Genomic DNA, 24715 nt, shown 5'->3' on the forward strand with positions numbered 1-24715 from the left:
CTCAGGTCTGCTGAATGTCAGGCTAGCAGCAACAAAGCCTAGGGCAAGGGGTATCTGGGTCCTCCTTTCTTTGTAGGCTGCAGAGGGTCCATGAACTTGTTTAGGGAGAAAAGTTGCATCTTTCTTCTTAATAACCTCTGGTTTCCTTTGTAATCTTGTGTTTTATTTTATGCATTTAAAAACTTTTTTTTTTAAAGCCCACTGCCTTGTCTGGATCGCCAAAAAGTTTATGACAAAAAAGGTTAAGAAATGAACTAAAGAAAGGTCATGTTTGCCCCCCAACCCACAGGTCCACTGAAAAAGAGGTGTGGTTTCTCTTTTTGTTGGAGAGATAGGTAACATTGGGCTTGGAACGGTTGCAGAAGCTGTCAAACTCATTCTTTGTGCCCAGGTAGTTTTGCTTAACTTTTTCTCCCTTTGTGAGATGAGAAGACTTAGGGGAAAAGAGAAGAGGGGGGGAATAATCATTTATTGTGCCTACTATGTGGTGAGCACCATGCTGAGCACTTTACAAACAAATATGGTGATATACAATGAAAAGGCATCAATAATGTTAATGTATACAAACACAATGATAGAATCCTGCCATCTGGTGTTCAAGAAACCTTGTTTTTTTCTCAGTTTCCTCTTCGGGGATGGCTGCTTCTCTCATACTTCCTGATACATAAGACCAGGCGCTGTTAGCTCATATTTTGATCCCAATAGCCATTTTAAAAGCTCTTAACCACCATTATTCAGCAGCCACCTACCCTCTTCACTCCATTAAATAGGTCTTGATCGATGACCCATGTAAGAACCAGTGGAAATGCCTGTTGCCTGGGAGAGGGAGTGTAGGGGAGGGTGGAGGGTAGAGTAAGAATATGAATCATGTAACCATGGAAAAATCTTTTATTATAAAATTTTAAAAATTAAAAATAAAATTCACTCCATACTGTCCGTGTCCTGTGACTTTTCCAGTTACTTCCCTTCTTGCCTAATCAGTTCAGCCCTGTGATTGGTCTTCTGTATCCCAGTCCCAGTTTCACCTCCTTACCCTCTCATATTCCTCTCCTATCTACCTCAGACACACAAAGAGGGTAGCTAACCTTAGACCTCTTCTCCCAACACAAAAATGAATTTGTCCTAGAAGCTATAGCTCTGCTTCTACAGTGAGAAGACTAGATATCCAAGGTCCTGGCTGGCTAAGTTTGGAGACTCCTTAGAAGGTCTGTAGCATACCTGGTGGTGAATTTTTGGTTTTAGTAACTCAACAAGCCAGTTACTGATGTGTGGGGTATCTGCAATCTGTGTCAGCAATGGGAGTGCATTCCCATCAATGAAATAAGAGATCTTTTGAAATGGTTTGTTATAATGGGGCTACTCTGCTTTTATGGAATCTAATAACTTGGTTTTTGGCAATACAGAAGGAGGCTTCTATGTTCTAAATATAGTCTATATTCTACAAAAATCTGAGAACAGAAGAAATCACTAACACTATAGTTCAGTGATTCCTAAAGTGGGCGCTACCGCCCACTGTTGGGTGCTGCATCGATCCAGGGAGGCGGTGATGGCCACAGATGCATTTATCTTTCCTATTAATTGCTATTAAAATTTTTTTTTAAATTTATTTCCAGGGGGCTAAGTAATATTTTTTCTGGAAAGGGGGCCATAGGCCAAAAAAGTTTGGGAACCACTTAAACAGTTATGAAGTGTTCTAAATTTCATGCCATGTCAAACATAAATATTTATTTCTAGAAAAAGAGCTAGGGGGAAATGAGGAGAAAGAACCCCCCCAAATAAACTTTATTGAAACAATTTTTAGAACTTTTTTAATATTAGAAGAGACAGGTAGCTCAGTTAGAAGGGAAGCTAGGTGGCTCAGTAAATAGAAATCTAGGTCGAGAGAGACAGATCCTAGATTCAAATCTGGACTCAGACACATCCTTGGTATGTGACCCTGGGCAAGTCACTTAACCCTAATTGCCTACCCTTTACTACCCTAATGCCTTGGAACCAATATTTAGTATTGATTTTAAGACAGAAGGTAAAAAAAAAAAAATAGAGGGGACTAGAGAGATTATCTAGTACAACTTCTTACCCAAATCTTGTACAACATTCCCAATAAATAGTCATCTAGTATTTGTTTAAACACCTGTCAGTGTTCTAAGGGAAATCACTCTTACAAAGATAAGTGTCCATTCTGAGGCAGCTCTAATGTTTATTATATTTTTCCATATATTGAACTGAAATGTTTCACTTCCATCCACTGCTGCTTCTGGTCTCTGGGTTCAAGCACGTCAGTCCTACTCCTCTAAATTGTAGAGTCCCTTTGGATTCTTGAAGATAGCCATGATGTCCTGACAGTTCTGTGTCTCTTCTCCAGGCTATTCAATTCAAACCTACAAAGCCTACTTCTTGTCAGTGTACAATGAGCCAAAGGTGCAAAGACAAAAAATCCAATCAAATCCTGGCCCTTTAGGAGATTACATTCTAATGATAAGCACAGCCTACAAAGGTAAGGGAAATACAAATTAAGTTAAGGAAGAAGAAAATAATTAAGAAAATCTTGGAGTAGATGGAACCTGAGCTTTAGGAAACTAAGGATTCTAAGAGCAGAAGTAAGGACAGGTTTTTTTCCCAGGGAAAGGGAGGGGATAGGCTGTGGGAGGATAGAATGTTGAAATCAGGCAAAAACTTGTTAGTCAGTTTTGCTGGTGAATTAAGTGTAGAAAAGCTAAGCCAACTGTCCACAGGTCCAATTAAGGTGACTATTTTATCTGAACGGCACTTAAATGTAGGTAGATGCTACAATGGAGAGTAACAGCCTTGGAGTCAGGAAGACCTGAGTTCAAATCCAGCCTCATTTGCTCTATGACCCTGAGCAAGTCACTCCCATCTTGTTTACTTCAGTTCCTCATCTGTAAAATGAGCTAGGGAAGGATATGGTAAACCAGTCCATTATCTTGGCCGAGAAAACCCCAAATGGAGTCAGGAAGTGTCAAATACAACAGAAATGACTGAACAAGAGACACCTCCTGGGACTTTGGGGGAGGGGGAAACTTCAGGAGCATTATTTTGTCTCTTTTGTGAAGGATGGATTAATAGTAATAATAATAAATGGCATTTATATATCACTTTAAGGTTTGCAAAGCACTTTACAATCACTACCTCACTTGGTTCTCACAACAACTTTGGGAAATAGGTACTATTATCCCCATTTTATAGTTGAGAAAAATGAAGCACTTACATGACTTGTCCAGGATCACACAGCTGTCTGTGTGTCTGAAGTAAAATTTTAATTCCAGTCTTTCTGACTCCAGGACCAGTGTGTCACCAAAAAAAATAAATCTGATATAAGAAAATCTCCAAAGAAAGATGGACATTATCACATTGTAGCAATGACACCAAGATCCTGCTTCAGGGTCAGCCCTAGTGTAGAGGAAAGCTGGATTTGGATTCAGAGGACTTGTGACTCTCTTACTTCATGTATGACTTTTGGTGGCAAAGCCCTTAACCACTTTGGTCTGATTTCTTCCTCCAGAAATGAGAGGGCTGGACTATAAGATCTCTTTCAGCCCTAAATCTATGATCCTTCAAAGAAGGAAGGGCATTGTGCTCCACACAATGGGAGCATTTCAAGAAGGAACCCACCCTAAGAAGCCTTTTCCAGGGGATTCCAAATGACAGTTTTGGTAACTCATTGTGGAATCTTTGGGGAAAGGGATTACAGAAGTTACTTGATACAGAATATACATTTATTCCTTCCCTTTCCTGTTATCTGTTCTTTGATACACTGTGGCCAGCTTACTGACAAGTGGGGAGTTGATGCTAATTTTAATCAGACCAGAAGAGATATTTCCCCAGGTTTCCGGGTAGAAACTCAAAGCTATGTCTGATATCTCTTCTCCTGCCTCCTAAAATGTAACTTGGCAGTCCTAGAATATAAAAGATTTTCAGAGTTACATATAGTTTTTTGAAATTAATTTGCAAGTTTTGGGGAAAATATATAAACATTAAATATTTGAGTTATTAAAAAAAGTTATAATTCAAAATTTGGTGAGTTTTCAGGAAAAATAAGTCAATGAGGAGCCTTTTTTTCTAAAGGGTTTTCCTTTGTTTCTGGGCCTGCACATTCTTTTGGGACCCTGAGCATGATATTGCCTAACATCTCTGGGTCTAAGTTTCCTCATCTATAAAATGAGGTTGGACTAAATGATATCAATGGCCTTTTCCAGCTCTGAAAAATTTTTTTAATCTCTCAACTCACCAAAATCAATTAAGAGCTAAGGAAAGACACCTAGGGATGACTTCCACCTCTGGCAAACAAGATGGCAGATTAAGGAACATAGAGTGAATCAGGGTTTCAGCCAAAGAAAAGATAGAAGGACAGCAGGAAGTTCTATCTCACTCAAATAACCTGAAGTCATAATCAGGATTACACCTAGCAACTTCTACATTAAAGGACTGCAAGGTGTGTAATATATTATTCCACAAGGCAAAGGATCTAGGACTATAACCAAGAATCATCTACCCAGTGAAACTGAACATTCTACTCAGGGGGAAGAAATGCAGAGTTGATAAAATAGAGGACTTCCAGGCATTCCTGACTAAAGACCAGAGCTGAAAAGAAAATTCTGTGATTAAATTCAACACTCAAGAGAAACATAAAGAGGTACACAGAAAAAAAAAATTCTCAAGGCACTCAGTAAAGTTAAACTGATCACATTCCTGCAGATTCTAAGATACTTAAGATACCTCAAGAGATAAAGTAATTAAGATATTTAAGGTAATCAAGGGAAACAGTGAAGTTAAACTGACTACAATCCTATAGAAGAAAGTGATAACTAAGATACTTAAGATATCTATGATAAGGTATCTAGGTACTTGGGATATTTAAAGTACTGAAGATATTTAAGAATTTTATTTCTGTTAAGGAGTGAATAGGAACATACATAGAGAGCAGGAAATAAGTTGAATATGATAGATGATATAAAAAAAAATATCAAGGGATAAGAAAGAGGAACACACTGGAAAAAGAGGAAAGGAGAGAATGCCAGGGATAAATTATCTCAAATGAGGAAGCACGTAAGAATCAACATAGTGTAGGAGAAAGGACCCACTTGTACAAAAGTATCCTAGCAGCACTTTTTGTGGTGGCAAAGAACTGGAAATCAAAGGAATGTCTATCAATTGGGGAATGACTGAATAAGTTGTGGCAAATGATTGTAACGGAATACTCTTATGCCATAAGAAATGACAAACAAGATGATTCAGAATCCTGTAAAGACTTCTAGAAAGTGATGCAAAGTGAAGTAAGCAGAACCAGGACAATGTTGTACACAGTAACAGTAATAATGTATCATGATCAACTGTGAATGACTTCATCACTATCAGCATTGCAAGGATCCAAGGACAACTCCAAGGGACTCATGACAAAAAAGGTTATCCACTGCCATAGAGGGAACTGACAGAATCCGAATACAGATTGAAGCAAGCCATTCTTCACTTTACTTCCTCCATGAATTTTTCCTCTAGTGTAAGTAATATGTAATTCTTTTACAACATGACAAATATAGAAATATGTATGGTATGATAACACATGTACAACCTACATTCATATTACCTGCCTTCTTTGGGGAAGGGGAAAAGGTAAGAGGGAGGGAAGGAGAGAACATGGATTGTAAAATGTCAGAAAATGATTATTAAAAATTGTATTGGGGGGCAGCTGGGTAGCTCAGTGGATTGAGAGCCAAGCCTAGAGACGGGAGGTCCTAGGTTCAAATCTGACCTCAGATACTTCCTAGCTGTATAAACCTGAGCAAGTCACTTAACCCCAGTTGCCTAGCCCTTCTACTTTGGAATCAATACTTAATATCAATTTTAAACAAAAATAAGGGTTTAAAAAAACAACTATGCCCAAAGGACTATAAAGCTGTGCATACCTTTTGACCCAACGATACTAGGTCTATATCCCAAAGAGATCAAAGATAGGGGGAAAGGTTCTCCTTGTATAAAAATATTTATAGCAGCTCTTTTTATAGCAAAGAATTAGAAATTGAGGAGATGTTCATAAACAGGAGAATAGCTGAACAAGTTTTACTATATGATTGTAATAAAATACTAGTGTGCTATAAGAAATTACTAGCAGGATGATTTCAAAAAAAATCTGGAAAGACTTACATGAACAAAGTGAACAGAACCAGAAGAACATTGTACATAGTAACAGCAATAGTGTATAATGATGGGGGCAGCTGGGTAGCTCAGTGGATTGAGAGCCAGGCCTAGAGATGGGAGGTCCTAGGTTCAAATCTGATCTCAGACACTTCCCAGCTGTGTGACCCTGGGCAAGTCACTTGATCCTCATTGCCTACCCTTACCACTCTTTTGCCTTGGAACCAATACACAGTATTGAATCCAAGACAAAGGTAAGGGTTTAAAAAAAAAAAATATATATATATATATAGTATAATGATCGACTGGAAATAATTTATCTATTCTCAGCAATACAATGATCTAAGACAATTCTAAGGGACATGATGAACAATGCTCTCTACCTCCAGAGAAAGAACTTATAGCATCTGAATGCAATTTGAAGCACAATATTTTTCACTTTATTTTTTCATGGGCTTTTTTTTTGGTGGGGTTTTTTTTTTACATGAATAAAATTGAATTGTTTTGCATGATGGCACTGTACAACTGATAGCAAATTGCTTACCATCTCTGAGAGGAGGGAAGGATCATGGAGGGAGAGAATTTAGAACTCAAAATTTCTAAAAACAAATATTAAAAATTGTTTTTATATGTAATTGGGGGGATTAAATATATATATATATATTTTTTTTTAATTCACAGATCTCAAGTTAGGAATCCTTGTTCTAGGAATAAGGAGTAGGAAAGTAGCTATGTGGGAAAGATGGAAGATTGTAACAAACAGGACCTCTTTTCAGCATCCTACCTTGGGGATCTATCTCAGTTCCAACTCACTCTTTCTTTCCTTCTGCTGGCCCCATGAAGTGGCCTCCCTATTCTGCCTTCCCAATACAACACAGCATTTATTGCTCCTGACATGCAACTTCCTGATCCACTGTGACAAAGAAGGTAGCCTAGTTTCTTCTAGCTCCCCTGTTTCTGAAGTAAACACAAAGCCCATCTGAAACTCTCCATAGGTTTTTATTGTTAATTGTCATGGAAGAACAGAGTACATAAATTTCTTTCCTCTTTCATGGAGAAACAGAGTATAAAAAATTTCTTTCCTAATACTGCATAATTATTATATTCAAGCTTGGTCTAGAAAAGAATTGGGAAAATATACCTCCCTCTCTTCATGAAGTGATTGAGGAAGGAAGACTATGGATATAAAATATTACATATATGTCATACATGGTCAGTTTTGCTGAACTGCTTTTTTCTCTCTCTTTTTTTTTTAAAAGATTTTTCCAAGAGATGGATCATAGGGTAGGAATAATGGGAGGAAAATATTTTTTAAAAAGCGAAGTAAAAACGAAAGGCATTAATAAAAATGATAAAAAATTTTAACCTACCAAATCATAGCTAATTGATATGGGTGGTCTTTGGGTATACAAAGGACTTCAGAAGTATTCATTCCAATCTGAGGTTTTAGAAAATCTTCTATTTCAATCACTCTATTGCAAATATTAATAATATGGAAATAGGTTGTGAACAATGATACACATATAACCCAGTGGAATTGCTCGTCAGCTCTGGGAGGGGGGAGAGAAGAAGGTAGGGAAAAAAGATGAATTATGTAACCATGGGAAAACACTCTAAATAAATAAATAAATTTAAAAATAAAATAAATAACAAAAGATAAAAAAAGAAAATTTTCCATTTCATTGAAGGGATGTCCATTAACTGGGGAATGGCTGAACAAATTGTGGTACATGTTGGTAATAAAACACTATTGTGCTATGGGAAATGATAATAAGAAAGATCATTTCAGAAAAAACTGAAAAGACCTATGGGAACTGATACAGAGCAAAATAAGCAGAATTGGGAGAACATAGTACACAATGACAGCAATACTGGATGATGATTATCTGTGAAAACTTGGCTACTCTCAGCAATGCACTGATCTGGGTTATCCTGAAAGACTTACAATAGGGAATGCCAGCCAACTCCAGGGAAAGCACTGCTGGAGTAGTCTTTCATATCAGTGTATCTTTGGTTTTATTTGGGGGTTTTGGTTATGTATGAATGTGCTCTTACAACAATGACCAATATGGAAGTGTGTTTTGCATGACAATAAAAGAAAAAAGAAAATCTTCCATTTCTATCTGGAAAATACTCCTTGACACTAGATTTACGGAGTGCTGCTCAGGCAACGAAGCAGAAAATACCATTCTAATGGATGCCTTTCAGTCCTGCCCATCCACCCTCACACTGGTGGGAGATCCCCCAAGATCCCTTCTAGGTAAGCCTCATTCTGGGGATTTAGAGCAAGGGATCATGGAGATCTCTGACACAAGACCAGATAGTATTGAAAGTTAGATTAATTAATCCTGAGTCCTATCTGTGAGCCTGCAGTTCTGCCATGATGTTCAGAAGGGAACTAATTCCAGGAACCAAGAACCAATCCCAAACCACTGGTATGTAATATGCTACAAGGAAATGGGAAGATGAAGTTCCAAGGGTAGCTCCTTTTCACAGCCATAAAAAGAATAAGATGGTAGGAGAGGGATGGGCTCTCCCCAGACCAACTGGTTAGAAGAATTATCCCAGAGGGAACCATCATAGAACCATCAATACATCCTACCTGAAGCCCATGCCCACCTATCTATGATCAGAAATGTAGTTCTTACATTAATACCAGAGACTTCCTGTTGAAAACTGGTTTCAGCCCCAAAACCCCAGTAGCAATTTCCAAAAAGGTGGTTCATCAGCAGTCTTTGTGCATCCATCCTGAAAATCTTCCTAGTTTGAAAGCACCCTCTGTATCCGTTCCCGAACTTCCTTTGGTCCCAAGGACATCATCATCTCTGCAACAGTTGGGCCACGCTGAAAATAATGAGAAATAAGATCCCTACCAGGATCCTCCAACTGTCTTCACAGTTAGAGAAGGACCACTTGCTATGGTGGTTAGTCTTTCTCAGCACTTAAGAGTTTAAAGGTTAGGGGAAGGAGTCCAAGAAAAAGTCAAGCCAAACTGACCTGCTGTCCAGTGAGTGCCATGCGAAGAAGTTTCATCATTCTGACATACTCAACACCTTCTGTCTTCTCTGACAGTTTTTTCAGCTCTTGGTTCAACACCTCCTGAGTGAGAAATATGCCAGGTGTTTCCAACAACCTAGAAGAAGCCCAACTAATTCATTAGAACTCCCATGGACTTGGGAGAGAGTTTCCCCAAAGAGGGACCCAAGGAAAGGAATAAAGTTGAAGGAAATTTCCCAGAAGGCTCTCATTCAAATACAGTGCAAGACATGCTAACTGTCGAGCTTTAGAACAACTTTGAAAATAAGCCTACTGTGATAGAATCCAATCTAGTCAAGTATGAGAAGTTTTCTAAAAGAAGGACCCAAGAAAAGACAATCTCCTATGAATTATCACATTCTTCCAAAAGTAGGGAACAGGCCCCTCAGGGTGATCAAAAACAAGGAAAAGAATCCATTTCTATGTCAGCAAGTGGTAGTAAAAAGGGACACCACCAAAATGTCAGAAAAAAACAAGGGCTTCAGAGCAGAGGAGTAAGTCAGTCAATACAATACAGAAAAATTACGGCTTCTGATGAATTACTTGAAGCAGAGATTAGCAAAAAAAAAAAACAGCAAAGATGGCCAAGATAGCCAAGATGACTCATCACACAGTCTCCTCTGAGGTGGATCTTGGGATAAAAACTATTTCCCCAAGTCTCCCCTCCCTTTTACAGCTAAACTGCTTGAGAAGACTCTCTAGTCAGTACCTTCACTTCATTTCCTCTTGGCAATCTGGCATCTAACCTCATGATTCAACTGCAACTGATCTCTCCAAAGTTATCTGGAATCTCTTCACTGCCAGATAATCTAATGGCCTTTTCTCAGACTTTATTCTTTTTGATCTCTGTAGCCTTGAACACTGGTGACTGCCCTTTTCTCCTTCTTACTTCTTCTCTTTAGGCTTTTACTCTTTCCTGGTTCTCTTCCTTCCTTTCCTGCTCCTTCTCAATTTCCTCTGTTGAACCTTTATCCCAAATCACACCCAGTAAATATGAAGGTCTCCTAAGTCTCTGTCCAGGGTCCTTGTCTCTTCTCCCTCTGCCATTTTACTCAGTGATCTCACTGGGTCCCATGGATTCAACCCTCATCTCTATGCAGATAATTCTAAGATCTATTTGTCTAGCTCTAACCTCTCTCCTGATCTCTAAGTCTCACACCTCCAATTACCTACTAATCATCTTAAACTGGATGTTCCATAGATACCTTTTTTCTTTTCTTTTTTTTTTTTTCAAACCTTTGCCTTCTATCTTAAGATCATTACTGTATATTGGTGCTAAAGCAGAAGAGCAGTAAGGGCTGGGCAATTGGGATTAAGTGACTTGTCTAGGGTCACACAGCTAGAAAAGTATCGAAGGTCAGATTTGAATCCAGCTCCTCCCAACTCCAGGTCTGATGCTCTAATGACTATGCCATCTACCTGCCCCTTAATAAATGTTTATCAATCTAACTAGATTACCTAATTACAAATCAAGAGACCTAATTCAAATTCCCACTCTGCTGCTAACTAGCTGGATGATCAAAGAGCAAATCACTTCATTTTCTTGGAGCTTGTGATATTGGAAATTTGGGGGTTCTAGAGCTAATTTTGAGGTCCCTGATCTAAACTTCCTGTGGACATTTAGGGGACTTCAAACTACATTTCCCGTGATTCTTGGCTTACGTAAATGACGTAGGCAATTACCTAAAAACTTAAACAGAAGGTTAAATAGTGGGTTGGTACCCTTGCTTCTTTTGTGATTGTGGAAGAGCGAGGATGGGAGGAGCATTGGTGGGTCCCTTTAAAATAACTCAACAGGCATGTGGCTTGACTTTTCTAAACGGCTTTCAATAAATCCCTTAAAAACCATGATATTTTTAATTTTATCACTCTATATTAATTTTATTTCTTACAGCTTAATTCTCTTATGTATAGAATGAGGGGATGAATGGAGTAACCTCTAACATTCTTTTTACTGCCTAAATTAATCTTGGATTCTATGAGCCAGCTACCTCAAATGATTCTCTAGGGCTTTAGTTCAATTCAAGAAGTATTAATTAAGCAATTTCTCCCATGGGCCAGACCTCATGCTAAGCACTGTTGTTATAAAGACAAAAAAGAAAAAGACAAAAAAGACAAAAATGAAACTGTCCTGCCACTTTTCTAAGAGACACTTGACTGTAAGCAATCACAAAAGAGTCTGGGACATACTAGATAAGACTGGAAAATAGAATGGGGAAAGAAGGAACTTTTAAAGAACTTCCTGTTTTGGGGCATTTCTGGGTTTGCTATGTCTAGTCTGAGTAGAAGTCACTAAAAAAACCCTGAAATATAACCACATGCTAGAGGTCAGTGACAAGCACTGTTTTAGGAGACAGGAGGCCTGATATCTAGTGATTATCCCTTTCACCAACTTTGAACATGTCACTAACACTGAACTTTAATGCCTTCTATGGGGACAGAAAAATTATTCTATTTATCATCTGTGCCCCAGAGAGGTTCAGAGGCATTCTCATTAAATTTAGTCTGGCCTGTGCCCTGGGTTCCTCAGGATAAATAAAGTCACTTTGTTAGCCTGTTCTTCACAGCTTCACTAGTTATCAACTGTGCTAGTGGCCATCCTGGACCCAAAACTACGGAAAGAAGAGAAGGATGGGCACCCAGAGGCTAAGGTGGGCACTCACCCTAGGACCAGCTTAGCAATCACATCCACTTCTCCTGAGATGGTCTGAAGCTGTGCTTTAGCCACAGCAGGGCGAATCCACAGGTAGGAATACACTGGTGAGACCAAGTCTTGCAAGAGACTGATGCGCCCCTAGAAAGAAAGGGATGAGAAAGAGACAATCACAGAGATGTCAGAAAGGAACCTCAGCAGTGGTTCTCTAAGGAAGTCTGGGCAGGATGGGGTGCTCAAAAAGGAATAGCCCTTTGCTTCTTTGTATTGCCTTGGTGCACAAAGGGGAAAGACTATAACATCCATGGGGCCCCCACCAATGCGCACCTGTCCATACCTGTCCTAACAAAAGAATTCTGTCTATGGATTCCTCACTGAGGACATCCCTGTCCTCCAGCTGCTCTCCATATACGTCCTCCACCATGACCCGAAGCTTCTTCACAAGCTGGAGCCTCTGAGCCTTGTCATTCAACAATCTAATCAAATGCAGCCTATAGGAGAGATGAAGTTACAGATCTGCTCCAGCAAGAGAAAGGGGATGTGAGGGGAGTAGGAAGAGAGGATACAAGAGAAGATCGGGTGAAGCAAAGGAGCCTGATGCCATCCCCTCAATGGGATTGGGAAGACTAAAGAATGCCAAAAAAAAAAAAAAAGGTAATGTGGGTTACACCAAATTATCCCTCCATGCCCAACAAAGGAGATAGGAGTTTTTCTTTTTACATGTGGAAAAGTAAGGACCGTACAATCAGATGATATTTTTGAGGAACTATAACTAGAATTTAAGATTGTTGGGGTTTTTTGGCTTCTAGGATATCCTAGGCTATAGCTATTACAGGGGCAAAATCAAGAACAAGGATTTTTGTGACTCAAAATGACAGAAACATCCTGGAGATCAGGCTGAGAGGCCTTTGTGAATAAACAACATTATGACATAGAACTGGGAGTTGGGAGCCCTGAATTTCATTGGCAAAGCTATAACTGCTTTGCCAAAAGTCATCCTTGTTTCCTCCCCAGGACTACTGTCCCTCCTCAAAGCATCAGGAAACTTCTAGATCCTCACAACCAACTCATCATGTTTCACCTTACACTATTACTATCCAGGCTAGACTAGCCCATCCTTTTTGTGAGTTAGTAGCCATAACAAAAAAGGCAAAAAGGACTCAGAATAAAAAGATAAGCTAAGAATTCTACTTCTTAATTTGGAGACTATTGCCTTTCTGAAATCTGCCTTTTCTAACAATCATGCAATAAATAATATGCCATCACTGCCAGTTCATCTAAATCACTTAATAAACATCTGTAGTGTGCTTATACTCAGAAAACTGAAATTGGAAATATTTAATAAACAAAATTCAAAATAGGTAAATTATAGCGTTCATGAGCAAGCTGGAGACTAAAAAAGAAATGAAATTCCCAGTTCCTTAAGTAAATCTGATTAAATGAGAAATATTTTTCAAAATTAGTCACCAGTGGAGGAATTTATTTTGTTTGACTACATATATTTGTCCCAAGGGTTTTCCCCTACCCAATGGAGTAAGTGGCAAGGAGAGAAAATAAAAATTTGCTCATTGAAAATACACTTATTTAAGATAAATAAATCTCATCCTCCATAAAAAGGTCTTGCTCAAACATATAGCCAGCTATCAACTGAAATAAGAAAACTGGCCCAGGGAAAGTTCTCCTTTGAGAAAGTCATCTTCCTAAAACAGACCTGGTCTATACCACTCACCTGTTATATTCAGGAAGTTTTTCCAGATCCAGAAGAGCTGAGTGGGTGCTGACCCCAGTTAAATCAAACTGTTCTATCAACTCTGGCAGCGTCCTCCCCATCTGGTTCCCTGCAAATCAGTCAGGCCTGTCAAGATAGTATACTCTTCCTGGGCATTCAGATTCCTTTCCCTATCTAAACGGTAGGTTCATTACCATAATAGACCAGGCTGCCTCTCAGTACATTTTCAGGAATTCTTCCCACTAGGATAAGATTCATCCTGCTTTTCTTACAGATTCCCATTCACAGCCCCAAGCCAAGGATTCAGGCCAGGCTCTAAGAAAGTTAGGGTCCTCGTAAGACTAGTTCCAAGGGCTTCTCAGACAAAAGGTAAAAAAATCCTTGAGTCACGAAAATCTGCCTCCCCTCACCTCATCCCATCACCACAGTACCTGCAAACCCTGAGCCATAATTAGTGATGATGTCTAATAAAGTCTCTGGGAGAAAGCCCTTTGAAGCAAAGTGTTCCAGAAAGATGTCCCCTTGCCGCTTAGACAACTTGCTGCCATCCTTATTGAGAAGCAGAGGCAAATGGGCAAAGTGGGGTGGCTCCCAACCCAGGGCCCTGTATAAAAGTAGATGCTTAGCAGTAGAGACAAGCCACTCCTTTCCTCGAAGGACATGGCTGATGCCCATATGATGGTCATCCACCACACAGGCCAGGTGATAAGTGGGGAAGCCATCGCTCTTCAGGATCACTGGGTCACCCTCAACACTGGCCACTTCATGCCGGTTCCAGCCATACACCAGGTCCTGGAAAGTCTCAGCTCCCTCCTCTAGACGGAAGCGGATAGTTGGCTTGGCCCCCTCTGCCAGTTTCCTGGCTACATGCTCAGGATTCAGGTGCCGACACCGATTGTCATACCTATTGAAATTTCATGGAAAAATATTCTCAGTCTAGAAGTCTCCAAGTCAGCACCCCAGCTGAGCTTGAACTGATTAACATTAGTTAGATGAGGCTAGATTATATAAGAACTGTAGAGAAATACAATATGGAATTATAATACATGAGTACATTGATATAAATGGAAAGAACCAGAAAACAACCAAAATGGAATGTTGCAGTTATAAAGAACATGCTTTAGCCTACACAGAAAATAGCCTCTATCAAATTGTTTGCCTCCTCAAAGAGGAGGGGGTGAGAGAAAGAGACAGACAGACAGACAGACAGACAGACACAGAGACAGAGAATTTAGAACTCAAAATTTTAAAAACAAATGCTAAAAATTATTTTTACATGTAACTGGGAAAAATATAAAAAAAAAAAAAAAAAAAAGAACATGCTTGGCCCCAAAGGGAAAAGATGGAAAGACATCCCACCACCACTACTCCTCTTCCATTCCCCATTCTCTCCTTTGACAAGATGGGTTTACACAGGTATGAAACCATCAGATTTTTTTTTTTATTTTTTGATTGATTTTGCTATTTTTCCCCCTTTTCTTCCTCTTTAAAAAAAATTCTTTGTTATAAGAGATTGCTGTCCAGGAGGGGAAAGGAAAGGAAAAAGAGAGTGATGTAAAAATAAAAGATAGCAATATAATAAAGATTTCTTTAAAAAAGAAACATAGGGGCAGCTGGATAGCTCAGTGGATTGAGTCAGGCCTAGAGATGGGAGGTCCTAGGTTCAAATCTGGCCTCTGACACTTCCCAGCTGTGTGACCCTGGGCAAGTCACTTGACCCCCATTGTCTACCCTTGCCACTCTTCCACCTAGGAGCCAATACACAGAAGTTAAGGGTTTAAAAACCAAAACAAAACAAAACAAAACAAAACAAAACAAAAAAAAAGAAACACAGTTGGGGCAGTATGGTGATGCAATAGACTAAGAGCCAGGTCTAGAGAGGAAAGGTCCTGGGTTCAAATGTGGCCAGATACGTCCTAGCTATGTGACCCTGGACAAGTCACTTAAACCCCATTGCCTAGCCCTTATTTCTCTTCTGCCTTGGAACCTTCTAAGACAGATGGTAATGATTTAAAAAAAAAAAAAAGAAAGAAAGAAATATAGCAATGAAAAACGTCACACTAAAAGAACCAACTGATAAAGTGTCAGAGACTTCGGGGGGGGGGGGGGGGGAATCAACTCTCAAGGACACACGTTGTACCGTGGTGTCTGATGGTTCCTTAAGGCCTCTTTTTTCAGCAGCTCCAGTCGCTGGGGTGTACAGAAGCAACGGTAAGCAGCCCCAGTCCGCAACAGTGCCTCACTAGCTTGGGCATACAGATCTAGGCGTTGAGATTGCAGGTAGGGCCCAGCAGGACCTCCACGTCGAGGGCTTTCATCAGGGGGGATGCCTGGAGCACAGAGTAGGATATTAGCATTGGCCTCTAAATGCCTGGTCCCTCATGAAGCCTCCCCAAAAGGCTGGGAGAGAAAGCCCATAGGAGGAATCACAGGCAAAACACAGTCCACTCCCCACTCAAGTCCCTGGAGCAGCTAGGTAGCACAGTGGATAGAGAGCCAGAGCTGTAGTTGGGAGGACCTGGGTTCAAATCTGGCCTAAATCACTTCATAGCTGTGTAATCCTGGACAAGACACTTAACCCCCATTGCCCAGCCCTTATTGAGCTTCTGCCTTGGAATCAACTGATTCTAAGACAGAAGATAAAGGCTTAGAAAATAAAAAAATAAAAAAATGCATGGTCTCAAATTAGTAGCGTAGCCAGTAATTCCCCACCCCACCCACAGAATATTTATTTTTCTCAAATGGGATAACAGGTATAACATGCTTTGCACATATTAAAATACAATATAAAGAACTATTTTAAAGGGCCTTGTGAAAATAGAAATTAACTTTCCCTTTGTCTATATTTAGCTAATCAAATCAAGAACTTAAAGTACCCCTACTTAATACCCCACTTAACCATTAGGTAAGAGAGCTCACTAGTTCACACCCTCAAAGGCCACAAGCACTGAAAATTGAAAGACTACAGTTGGTTTCTGTGAAAAGGGAGAGTCAGGAGATGACATGGAAAAATGGGTATAAAAAAGACCAACATGGTCTGGGACTCCATTCCCTTCCTGGTGTTTGGAGAAACTGGTTCCTTGGAGAGATTCCTTCCTTGGCTTGTGAAGAAATTGATTCCAGAGATTCCTGCCTTAGCTTTGAAGAGACTCTTTCCTTGGATTCTTCGCTGGCTTGCTGGAGACTACCAGACTTTCACATGGAGATTGGAATTTGAGGAAGGGGGGGGGGGAGGTGAACTGGACTTCACTTTGCCAGAGAAGCACTTAGAGCTGAGCTGGTAGGCTTGTTAAAGCTGTCCTTTTCCTACATTTCCCACTTTTACTTTTTCTCCCTTGTTGTAAATAAAAACTGTTCAGTCATTTTTGACTTAAGGGTTAATATTTTATAATGAGCGACCACAATACAACTGGTATAACTCTCAAATTGAGTCAAAAACCAATTATACTCTTTACAGCCTAACATCTAGGATGACAAAGGAAAGCCGGGGCACATGGTAATACAATGATCTCAACTTTTACATAACACAAATTGAGGGAACCCAGATGAAAACATCCCCCTCTGCTCAAATGGAGACTGTCCATAGGAGCTTTATATCAGAGCCCAGCCTGAATTTGAGGCTAGACCAGGAAAAGGAATGTATGTGTTTTTGAAAACAACCTGCTGGCCAGTAAATTAAGTAAGATTTAATCAAATCTTTTCTGTTTCACCCACTATGATCAACTGGAAGGAAAAGTCCTCTGTTGCTCCCTATTATAATCTTCTCACGGTGCACTGTCACTTCCATGATCAGAAATTGAAGGTATTTCCCACAGCATCAGCCAATTAATGGGGACACACTTTTTTTTTTTATACCTTTACCTTCTCTTAGAATTGATACAAAGTATCAGTTCCAAGGCAGGAGAGTGGTAAGGGCTGGGCAAAGAGGATTAAATGACTTGCCCAGGATCACACAGCTAAGAAGTATCTGAGGCCAGATTTGAACACCGGATCTCCTATCCCTAGGCCTGGCTCTATATCCATTGAGCCACCTAGCTGCCACTGGGGCTGCTCTTTACAAAGGCCCTTCCCTTTACCTGGCTCAATCTCTGCTCCTCCCTTTCCCCACCCACAGAATACTTGGGAGAAGAAAGGAGTAACTGGGGAAGCTATTCTAGATCTCAGAGAATTGCACACCTTGGGATCTCTCCAAAGCTAAATACCTGGGAAGCAATTCAGCCCAACCTTACATTCATTCCTTTTCTTCAGAGGGCTATCTGCTAACCTGAAGATCTTCCCTACCAACATATCCAACATTCTCCTCACCCCTTCCTCTCAGAAATTCTAAAATTACTTTTCCCACACCTCACAGGAAGGCCTCCTTTGGCCCCTCTTACTTCTCCAAAGGCTGCAGGTAGAAGCCGGCTCCACAGCTGGTTATTAAAATCTTACTTGGGGAAAAAAAAAAGCTTTTTGGGAGACCCTAAAAGAAACTGTCCATATCATTTCTTGCCATACCTGCCCATTCCAACATATCCTCGATGTTCTCTGCAGCCCCAGGCACCAGGCGAGTTTGATCTGTGTCCTCCAACCTTAAGATGAAACTCCCTTTGTATTTCTTGGCAAAGAGATAGTTGTATAAGGCAGTGCGTAGGCCTCCCAAATGCATGAAGCCTATTTAGAAGGGGGGAAAAAACCCTTAAAATTAGGCTAAGCAAAAGACTAAAATGTCTAAACATTTCAACTTCTAGAACCCATGCACATACACCACTGGGCATATATACCCAAGAGGTCAAAGACAAAAGATCCCTTATATGCCGAAATATTTAGAGCAGCATTTTTTTGAAGTAGCAAATATCTGGGGGCAAAACAGACACACCCATCAACTAGAGAGGAGCTAAACAAACTGGCAAGTGAAGAGACTGTAATATTACTTCAACCTCAAAAGTGATGAATATGATTACAGAGAAGGGACAGAAAGTGAAGTAAGTAGAACCAGGAAAACAAAATACACAACCACCACCAAAATTCTAACTGAACTCTGTGCAATTACAATAATCAAGCTTGGCTCTAAAGAAAAGAAAATGTATGCAGCCCTCTTCTTTGCCATGGTGAGGGTCTATGGATGTGGGGAAGTGTATATACTATCAGATCTAACTGATGTGTTATAAACTGCTCTTTTTTTCCCCCCTTCATTGCTATGAGATAGATTTCTAGGAAAGAAAGGGAAGAAGTCTCATGGAATCAAAGAGTTAGGGCTGGAGGTCACTTTAAAAGACCATCCAGACAAATCTTTTTTCTTTTTTTTTTAAACCTCTACATTTTGTCTTAGAATCAATGCTAAGTATTGGTTACAAGGTATAGGAGTGGTAAGGGCTAGGCAAAAGGATTGAGTGACTTGCCCAGAGTCACACTATTATGAAGTGTTTGAAGTCAAATTTGAACCCAGGACCTCCTATGCCCTAGGCCTGTCTCTCAATCCACTAAGGCACCTAACTGCTCCAGGCATACCTATTTCAAGATAATAAGGATTTAAAAACAAAAAATTTGGTTTCCTTGTTTTTTAAAAGGAAATTCAACAAGGGGGCAGCTAGGTAGCTCAAAGGATACAGAGCCAGGCCTCTTGAGATAGGAGGTCCTGGGTTCAACTTTGACTTTAGGCATTTCCTAGCTGTGTGACCCCAGAAAAGTCACTTAACTCCCATGGCCTAGCCCTTACCACTCTTCTCCTGGGAACCAACACACAGTATTGATTCTAAGATAGAAGAGTTTTTTAAACCAAAAAAAAAAAAAAAAAGGAAACTACAAAGTTCGAAAAGCTAACAGCAAAATCACTGGTAGAGATCTCTCTCTATGGAACTATGTGGTGCTAACTTAACCTCAAAGGACAATAAGATGACATCTGTATACAGGCTACCCATTAGTCTAGAGCTCAAGCTTTCAAACTTCCAACACTGCTACATATTTCAACTTGATTGTAAACTCTTTATCATTCCAACTCTTCCTATGCCACATCCTTCCTAAACCTATTCTAAGCCCTTATCAAGACTTCCAACCTCCCTGTCTTTCAGAATTTTCTCAGGAGGAAGCAGCTGGGTAGCTCAGTGGATTGAGAGTCAGACCTAGAGACAGGAGGTCCTAGGTTCAAATCCGGCCTCAGACACTTCCCAGCTGTGTGACCCTGGGCAAGTCACTTGACCCCCATTGCCTACTCTTACCACTCTTCCACCTAGGAGCCAATACACAGAAGTTAAGAGTTTAAAAAAAAAAAAAGAATTTTCTCAGGATATTAGCCATGCTCTGACTTTATGTTCTTCCCTGTACAATCTGTACCCTATTGTTATCAATTCTACATTGTCCTCTGCCTCTAATTCCCCTTGTCTTATTGCTACTTCTCTCTCTCTCTCTGAACTCAGACTCTGGATTACTCCCATTCCTCCCACATTCCTACTCCCTTGGGGCTAAATGAAGCTGGAATTAAGTCACACAACTATGCTGACTGGGCACATTATAAACTCACATTATCCAACTTAAATGGAGCCCTTAGTACAGCAAGACAGTTCTTTTTATTCACCCCAATTGACTCCTATCTCACTCCTCATTTCTCTTCTTCAAATGTCACACACCTCTCCCTTTCCATCTCATGATACCAAGGACCTTGCCTCTTCCCTGAGAAATTTGAGGCTCTTTAATGTGAGTTCCTCCCATTCACTTCATCTCAAAACCCCTTCATACCATCCTTCAGTCTCTTTTACCCAAGACTCTTAAAGTGTACAGGTACCCCTTCTCTTTGCCAGGGCCACACCCTCTATTGGTATACATTTGATCCCATCCCCTCCCAACCTCTCAACTTCTCCAACAGATTAAAACCTCAAACATCTCTCTCCTCTCCTTTTCTCTCTCCTCTCTCTTTCATCTTCAACCTCTCCCTAAAAAAATCCACTAGACCCTGTCACCCCCTCAATTTATCACCCTATACCTTTCTTCCCTTTGTCAAACTCCTAAAAAAATCAGTCTGTACTTGAAACCTTCACTTTCTCTCCTCAATCATTTACCTTATAACCTCATCACTCAACAGGCCCTGAGGCTAGTCTTTCCATAATTATCCATTGTGTGGAGTGAGAAATTAGTGTGTTATTCTCAAGTTATTAAGAGTTATTAAATAACTCCAAAAAGTTGTCCCCCACCCCTATACATTTCTCTTCAAGTTCCCTACAAGACAAGATTAATTGTCAGTGTTTTGAACTGAGTCTTTTGAGTTTGTTTGGGAATTTGCCTGAGGTAGAAGTCCCTAGCTGGACAGTTTTAAGACCTGGAAGTACCCAAGATCAAATCTTAAGTGCCAATCTTGAATTCCCTTTTGTCTCTCATATTGTATTTGAAGCTTCTGTCCAGAACTCTACTCTTTCCTGATCATTTCTTTAAAATACTGATTTGCTTGAATGTGTTCATTGTAAAGCTATTCTAAATTCTGTCCCTCTAAACAATGTAATCATCTTCCATGGGTTTAATTATCATCTCAATGCAGGTGACTCCCAGGTGACCATATCCAACCTCAGTCTCTCCCCAGAGTTCAGTCCTATATCTTAATAGCTGTCTACTGGACATTTCAAAAGGGATGTCTCAGAAACATCTCAAATCAACACATCCAACTCATCTTCCTCCCCAAATTCTCCCATCTCCAAACTTCACTATTTCCTGCAAAGAACCATTAATCATCTTTCCTATCTCTCAGGTTCATGATCTCAGCATTCCCCTCAAATTCTAACTCTTCTTTACCCCATCCAAATCAACTGCCAAATCTTGCCATTTCTACATCTATAACACCCCTTCTCTCCACTCAAACAATTTAATTCAGGTCTCCACTGCTTTTTTCCAAATTACTGCAACAATCTCCTAATTAGTCTCATTGTCTCAAGTCTCTCGACATCCAACTCTGCTAGCTAGCTACCAAAGTGATTTTCTTTAAGTGCAGACCTGATCATGTCACAACCCCAATTTGAACTCCAGTGGCTCCCTATTGCCTCTAGAAAAAAAGTAGAAATGCTTATGTACTTAAAAAAAAAAAAAAAAAAAAAAAAACCCTTACCTTCCATCTTAGAAAACTATGTATTGGTTCCAAAGGAGATGAGTGGTAAGGTAAGGCAATGGGGATTAATGACTTGCCCAGGGTCACACAGCTAGAAAGTGTCTGAGGCCAGATTTGAACCTAGGACCTCCCATCAGTAGGCCTGGCTCTTTACTCTAAAGTCACCTAACTGCCCCACTCTTCTGTACTTTTAAAGTGGGAATTCTTTCTGAACTTTGAAAATCCATCACAACCTGGCCCCAACCTATCTTTCCAGGATGACAGGACTTTACTCCCCTTCTACCATATGCAATCCAGCCAAGCCAGACTTCTATTTCAACATTTCTATTTCTATTTCAATCAAATACAAACTCCTGCTTGGCATGTAAAACTCATCAGGGCATTCTCTTCTTTATCTCCTCTTTACTTTCCCTTAAGAGTGAAAGATGTTGTGTCCTCCCAGATCCAAAGAGCAAGATGGCTACTCCCAGCCCTGAGAACCTTACAAATGCAATCTGACTTCCTTGGTCTTGATAAAAACAGGTTTCCTAAAGTGAATAATCAGGATTGTGTTACTTTCTTTCAAGAGGAATCCCCCTCTTCCTTCAAGACTTAACTCAAGCTTCTACATAAAACTTTTTCAGATCGCTTTAATGAATAGTACTGTAGCAAGTAGAATCAGAAATTACTCCCTATACAAAGCTATGTTGTTCTTAGTTATTTTGAATTAATTTGTATTTATTCTCTTCCAATCTGTTCTGTATACATTTATTGTCTCACTCCTCCTCTCCCCCCTTTAGAATGTAAGTTCTGTGAGAGTAAGGATTGTTTCATTCTTCGAATTTGTATTCTCAGCACTGAGTCCACTGGTGGTGAATAAACTTTACTTGTTTGTTTGGCATACTCCAAAGGTCCAGAATCCAGTAAGTCAGCCATGCAGAGAGTATAGGTAATAACAATAGCTTTATATTTCCCATTTTAAAGTCAAAGGAACTGGAGTTAAGAAAATTTAAGTGATTGGCCCAGTGTTAAACAATTCATAAGTGACTGAGGGAGGATGATAATGCTGATTTTCCTAATTCTAAGTCTAGCATTCTATCTTCTACCCTATATTGCCATAACATAAAAAGCATACTTGCTCAATTCTGAAGGGGCCAAGACAGCCCTATGCAGCTGCTGCAGGGAAACAAGAGATTTATGTTTTTAAGCAGAAAAGGAAAAGGTTTTGGCTTACTCTGACTAGAAGTAAAAAATGTCCCTACCTTGTTGGAATATAAAATTCTTATAATTCTATTCCTTATAGCATTATCTTATTTAGCCAACCTGTGTCAAATCACTTAAATTTAGCAAAACTGAGAATGACAAGCATTTGTTTCTATTAACTTGAAATGCCTTAAAATGTGTATCTTACACCACCCACAAAGTCAGATTTTCATCCAATGTATTTAATTCAGAATTACAACTCTCTTGATTGATGTATTGGCTAAGTGCCTCATTCCCTTGAGACTTATTTTTTCACTTTGACTTCAGAGACGACTTAAAAATGTAAATGCAAGTATTCTGAGTAATGCCAGATCTTCTCTTCTATGAAAGCAATGATGCAAGTAGGATCTGCTGCATCAGCCTCACACCAGCTACTTCTAACATCTCAATTGCTCATAATGCTTCAAGAAGGGTCTGGAAAGAACGCATAAAATCACCCCCAAAGTCACAAAAAATTATGTGTATACAACTGCTCAATATCATTTGTGTTAATAAGGGAAATGAAATTAAGGATACTTGTCCATACTCTATAGCTGTGGCACTTCTGAGTCATAAAATCTTCCCAACAGAAAATTATTTAGGTATATGCTTGACTGGAAGGTTGGCCAGGAAGCAATGGGAAAAGGGCTTAGAGCCTAGGCAACTGGGAAGCCTTGAATAAATTACTTAAATATCCCCAGCCTCAGTTCATAGTTTCATTGATTTAGAGCTGGAAAGGACAAGAGATGAGATATAGCCTCCTTAGTTTTATAGATGAAGAAAATAAAGCCAGGAGAGGGTAACTTCTCGAATATAGGGGTTTCTACTTCATAACATTTCTCCCTTCTATCTTCTACCTTCTATTCACACAGCCACCATCCTAGTTCAGGATCACATTACTTCTCACTAAGCAAACAGATCCCTATTTCCTCTAGAATCAAATCCAAACTCCTCTTTGGAATTTAAAACTCATCACAACCTTTCTAGATTTATTACCACATGTGGCAGGTAAAATGATGAAGGTTTGAGCTTGCAGGCATATATTATTTATTAAGCAATGCATGGCAATTGTCCAAAAAATCAGGTCTTCCAAGGATCTCAGCACAGGAGGCACGAGTTCCATATATATAGGCAGAAAGATGATAGATTATAGGTGAAGAACAAGATATACATTTTCAGTCATGGCCAATATTGATTTGTTTGCTTGACTATACTTATTACAGGTTTCTCCTGGTTGGAGGGTGGGGAATCGGGGAGGAGCGACGGTTACGGTTTCACCTGGGAAGATAAAAATCTCCCCAAAAATTACCAATAAATCCCCTTCTTTTAAAACTTGAGATCCTTGCACATGATATATTAATAAGTGCATTAACCACCTCACAAAGTGGTTGCAAGGTTCAAATGGAAATAGTATTCATTCCACAAGCCTAACTTAACTATGCACCTATAGCATGTGCAGAGATGAAGACACGATTTCTTTCCTCCACTAGCTCAATACTTTACAAGCTCATTTGCAGGTATGCAAAGATACTTCGTAAAAGTGTTGTGCATTGCAAAGCTAGGATAAATGCGTCCGGGAGTGATCCCTTCCCCTATTCACCGTCCTTCCCTCTGCTCGGTCCTAGTGAATTTCTTCTCTAACTCCCCGCCCCTCCCCTCCCCTCCCCCGACCTCGAACTCCTCAGGCCTGGAAACCCTAGTGATGGACAATTAATTACCTGTGGGGCTCGGGGCGAACCTGACTCTCACAGCGGAGCTCTGCGTTCCAGGGCCCCCACGGTACCCCCGCCATCGCCCCGCCCCCGAAGGCGCTCGGGCCAAGCCCGGGTAGAGCAACCCCAGGAGCAGAGCCGCCATG

General features: G+C 40.0%; 2 protein-coding genes across 2 annotated transcripts in view; both read right to left on the reverse strand.

Moving 5' to 3' along the window:
• GGA2 (golgi associated, gamma adaptin ear containing, ARF binding protein 2) overlaps positions 1–8897 on the reverse strand; it is a 49022-nt gene extending 40125 nt beyond the window's left edge. Inside the window, exons 1-3 of the mRNA XM_044678238.1 lie at positions 8799–8897; positions 1219–1284; positions 288–433 (exon numbers count right to left, since the gene is read on the reverse strand). Coding sequence (XP_044534173.1) covers positions 288–433; positions 1219–1284; positions 8799–8897 — 311 coding nt within the window. The remainder of the gene's footprint in view (positions 1–287; positions 434–1218; positions 1285–8798) is intronic.
• On the reverse strand, positions 8859–24714 carry EARS2 (glutamyl-tRNA synthetase 2, mitochondrial). Its single transcript, XM_044657298.1, has 9 exons — positions 24576–24714; positions 18066–18221; positions 15709–15898; positions 14000–14472; positions 13569–13677; positions 12177–12330; positions 11850–11980; positions 9148–9283; positions 8859–8994 (listed from the first exon to the last, which is right to left on the reverse strand). The coding sequence occupies exons 1-9, from the start codon at positions 24712–24714 to the stop codon at positions 8911–8913; spliced, it is 1572 nt and encodes a 523-aa protein (XP_044513233.1). The 3' UTR covers positions 8859–8910.
• Position 24715: the final 1 nt, after the last annotated feature.

This window comes from Gracilinanus agilis, chromosome 1 (genome assembly GCF_016433145.1).
Source record: "Gracilinanus agilis isolate LMUSP501 chromosome 1, AgileGrace, whole genome shotgun sequence".
Taxonomy (NCBI): Eukaryota; Metazoa; Chordata; class Mammalia; order Didelphimorphia; family Didelphidae; genus Gracilinanus; species Gracilinanus agilis.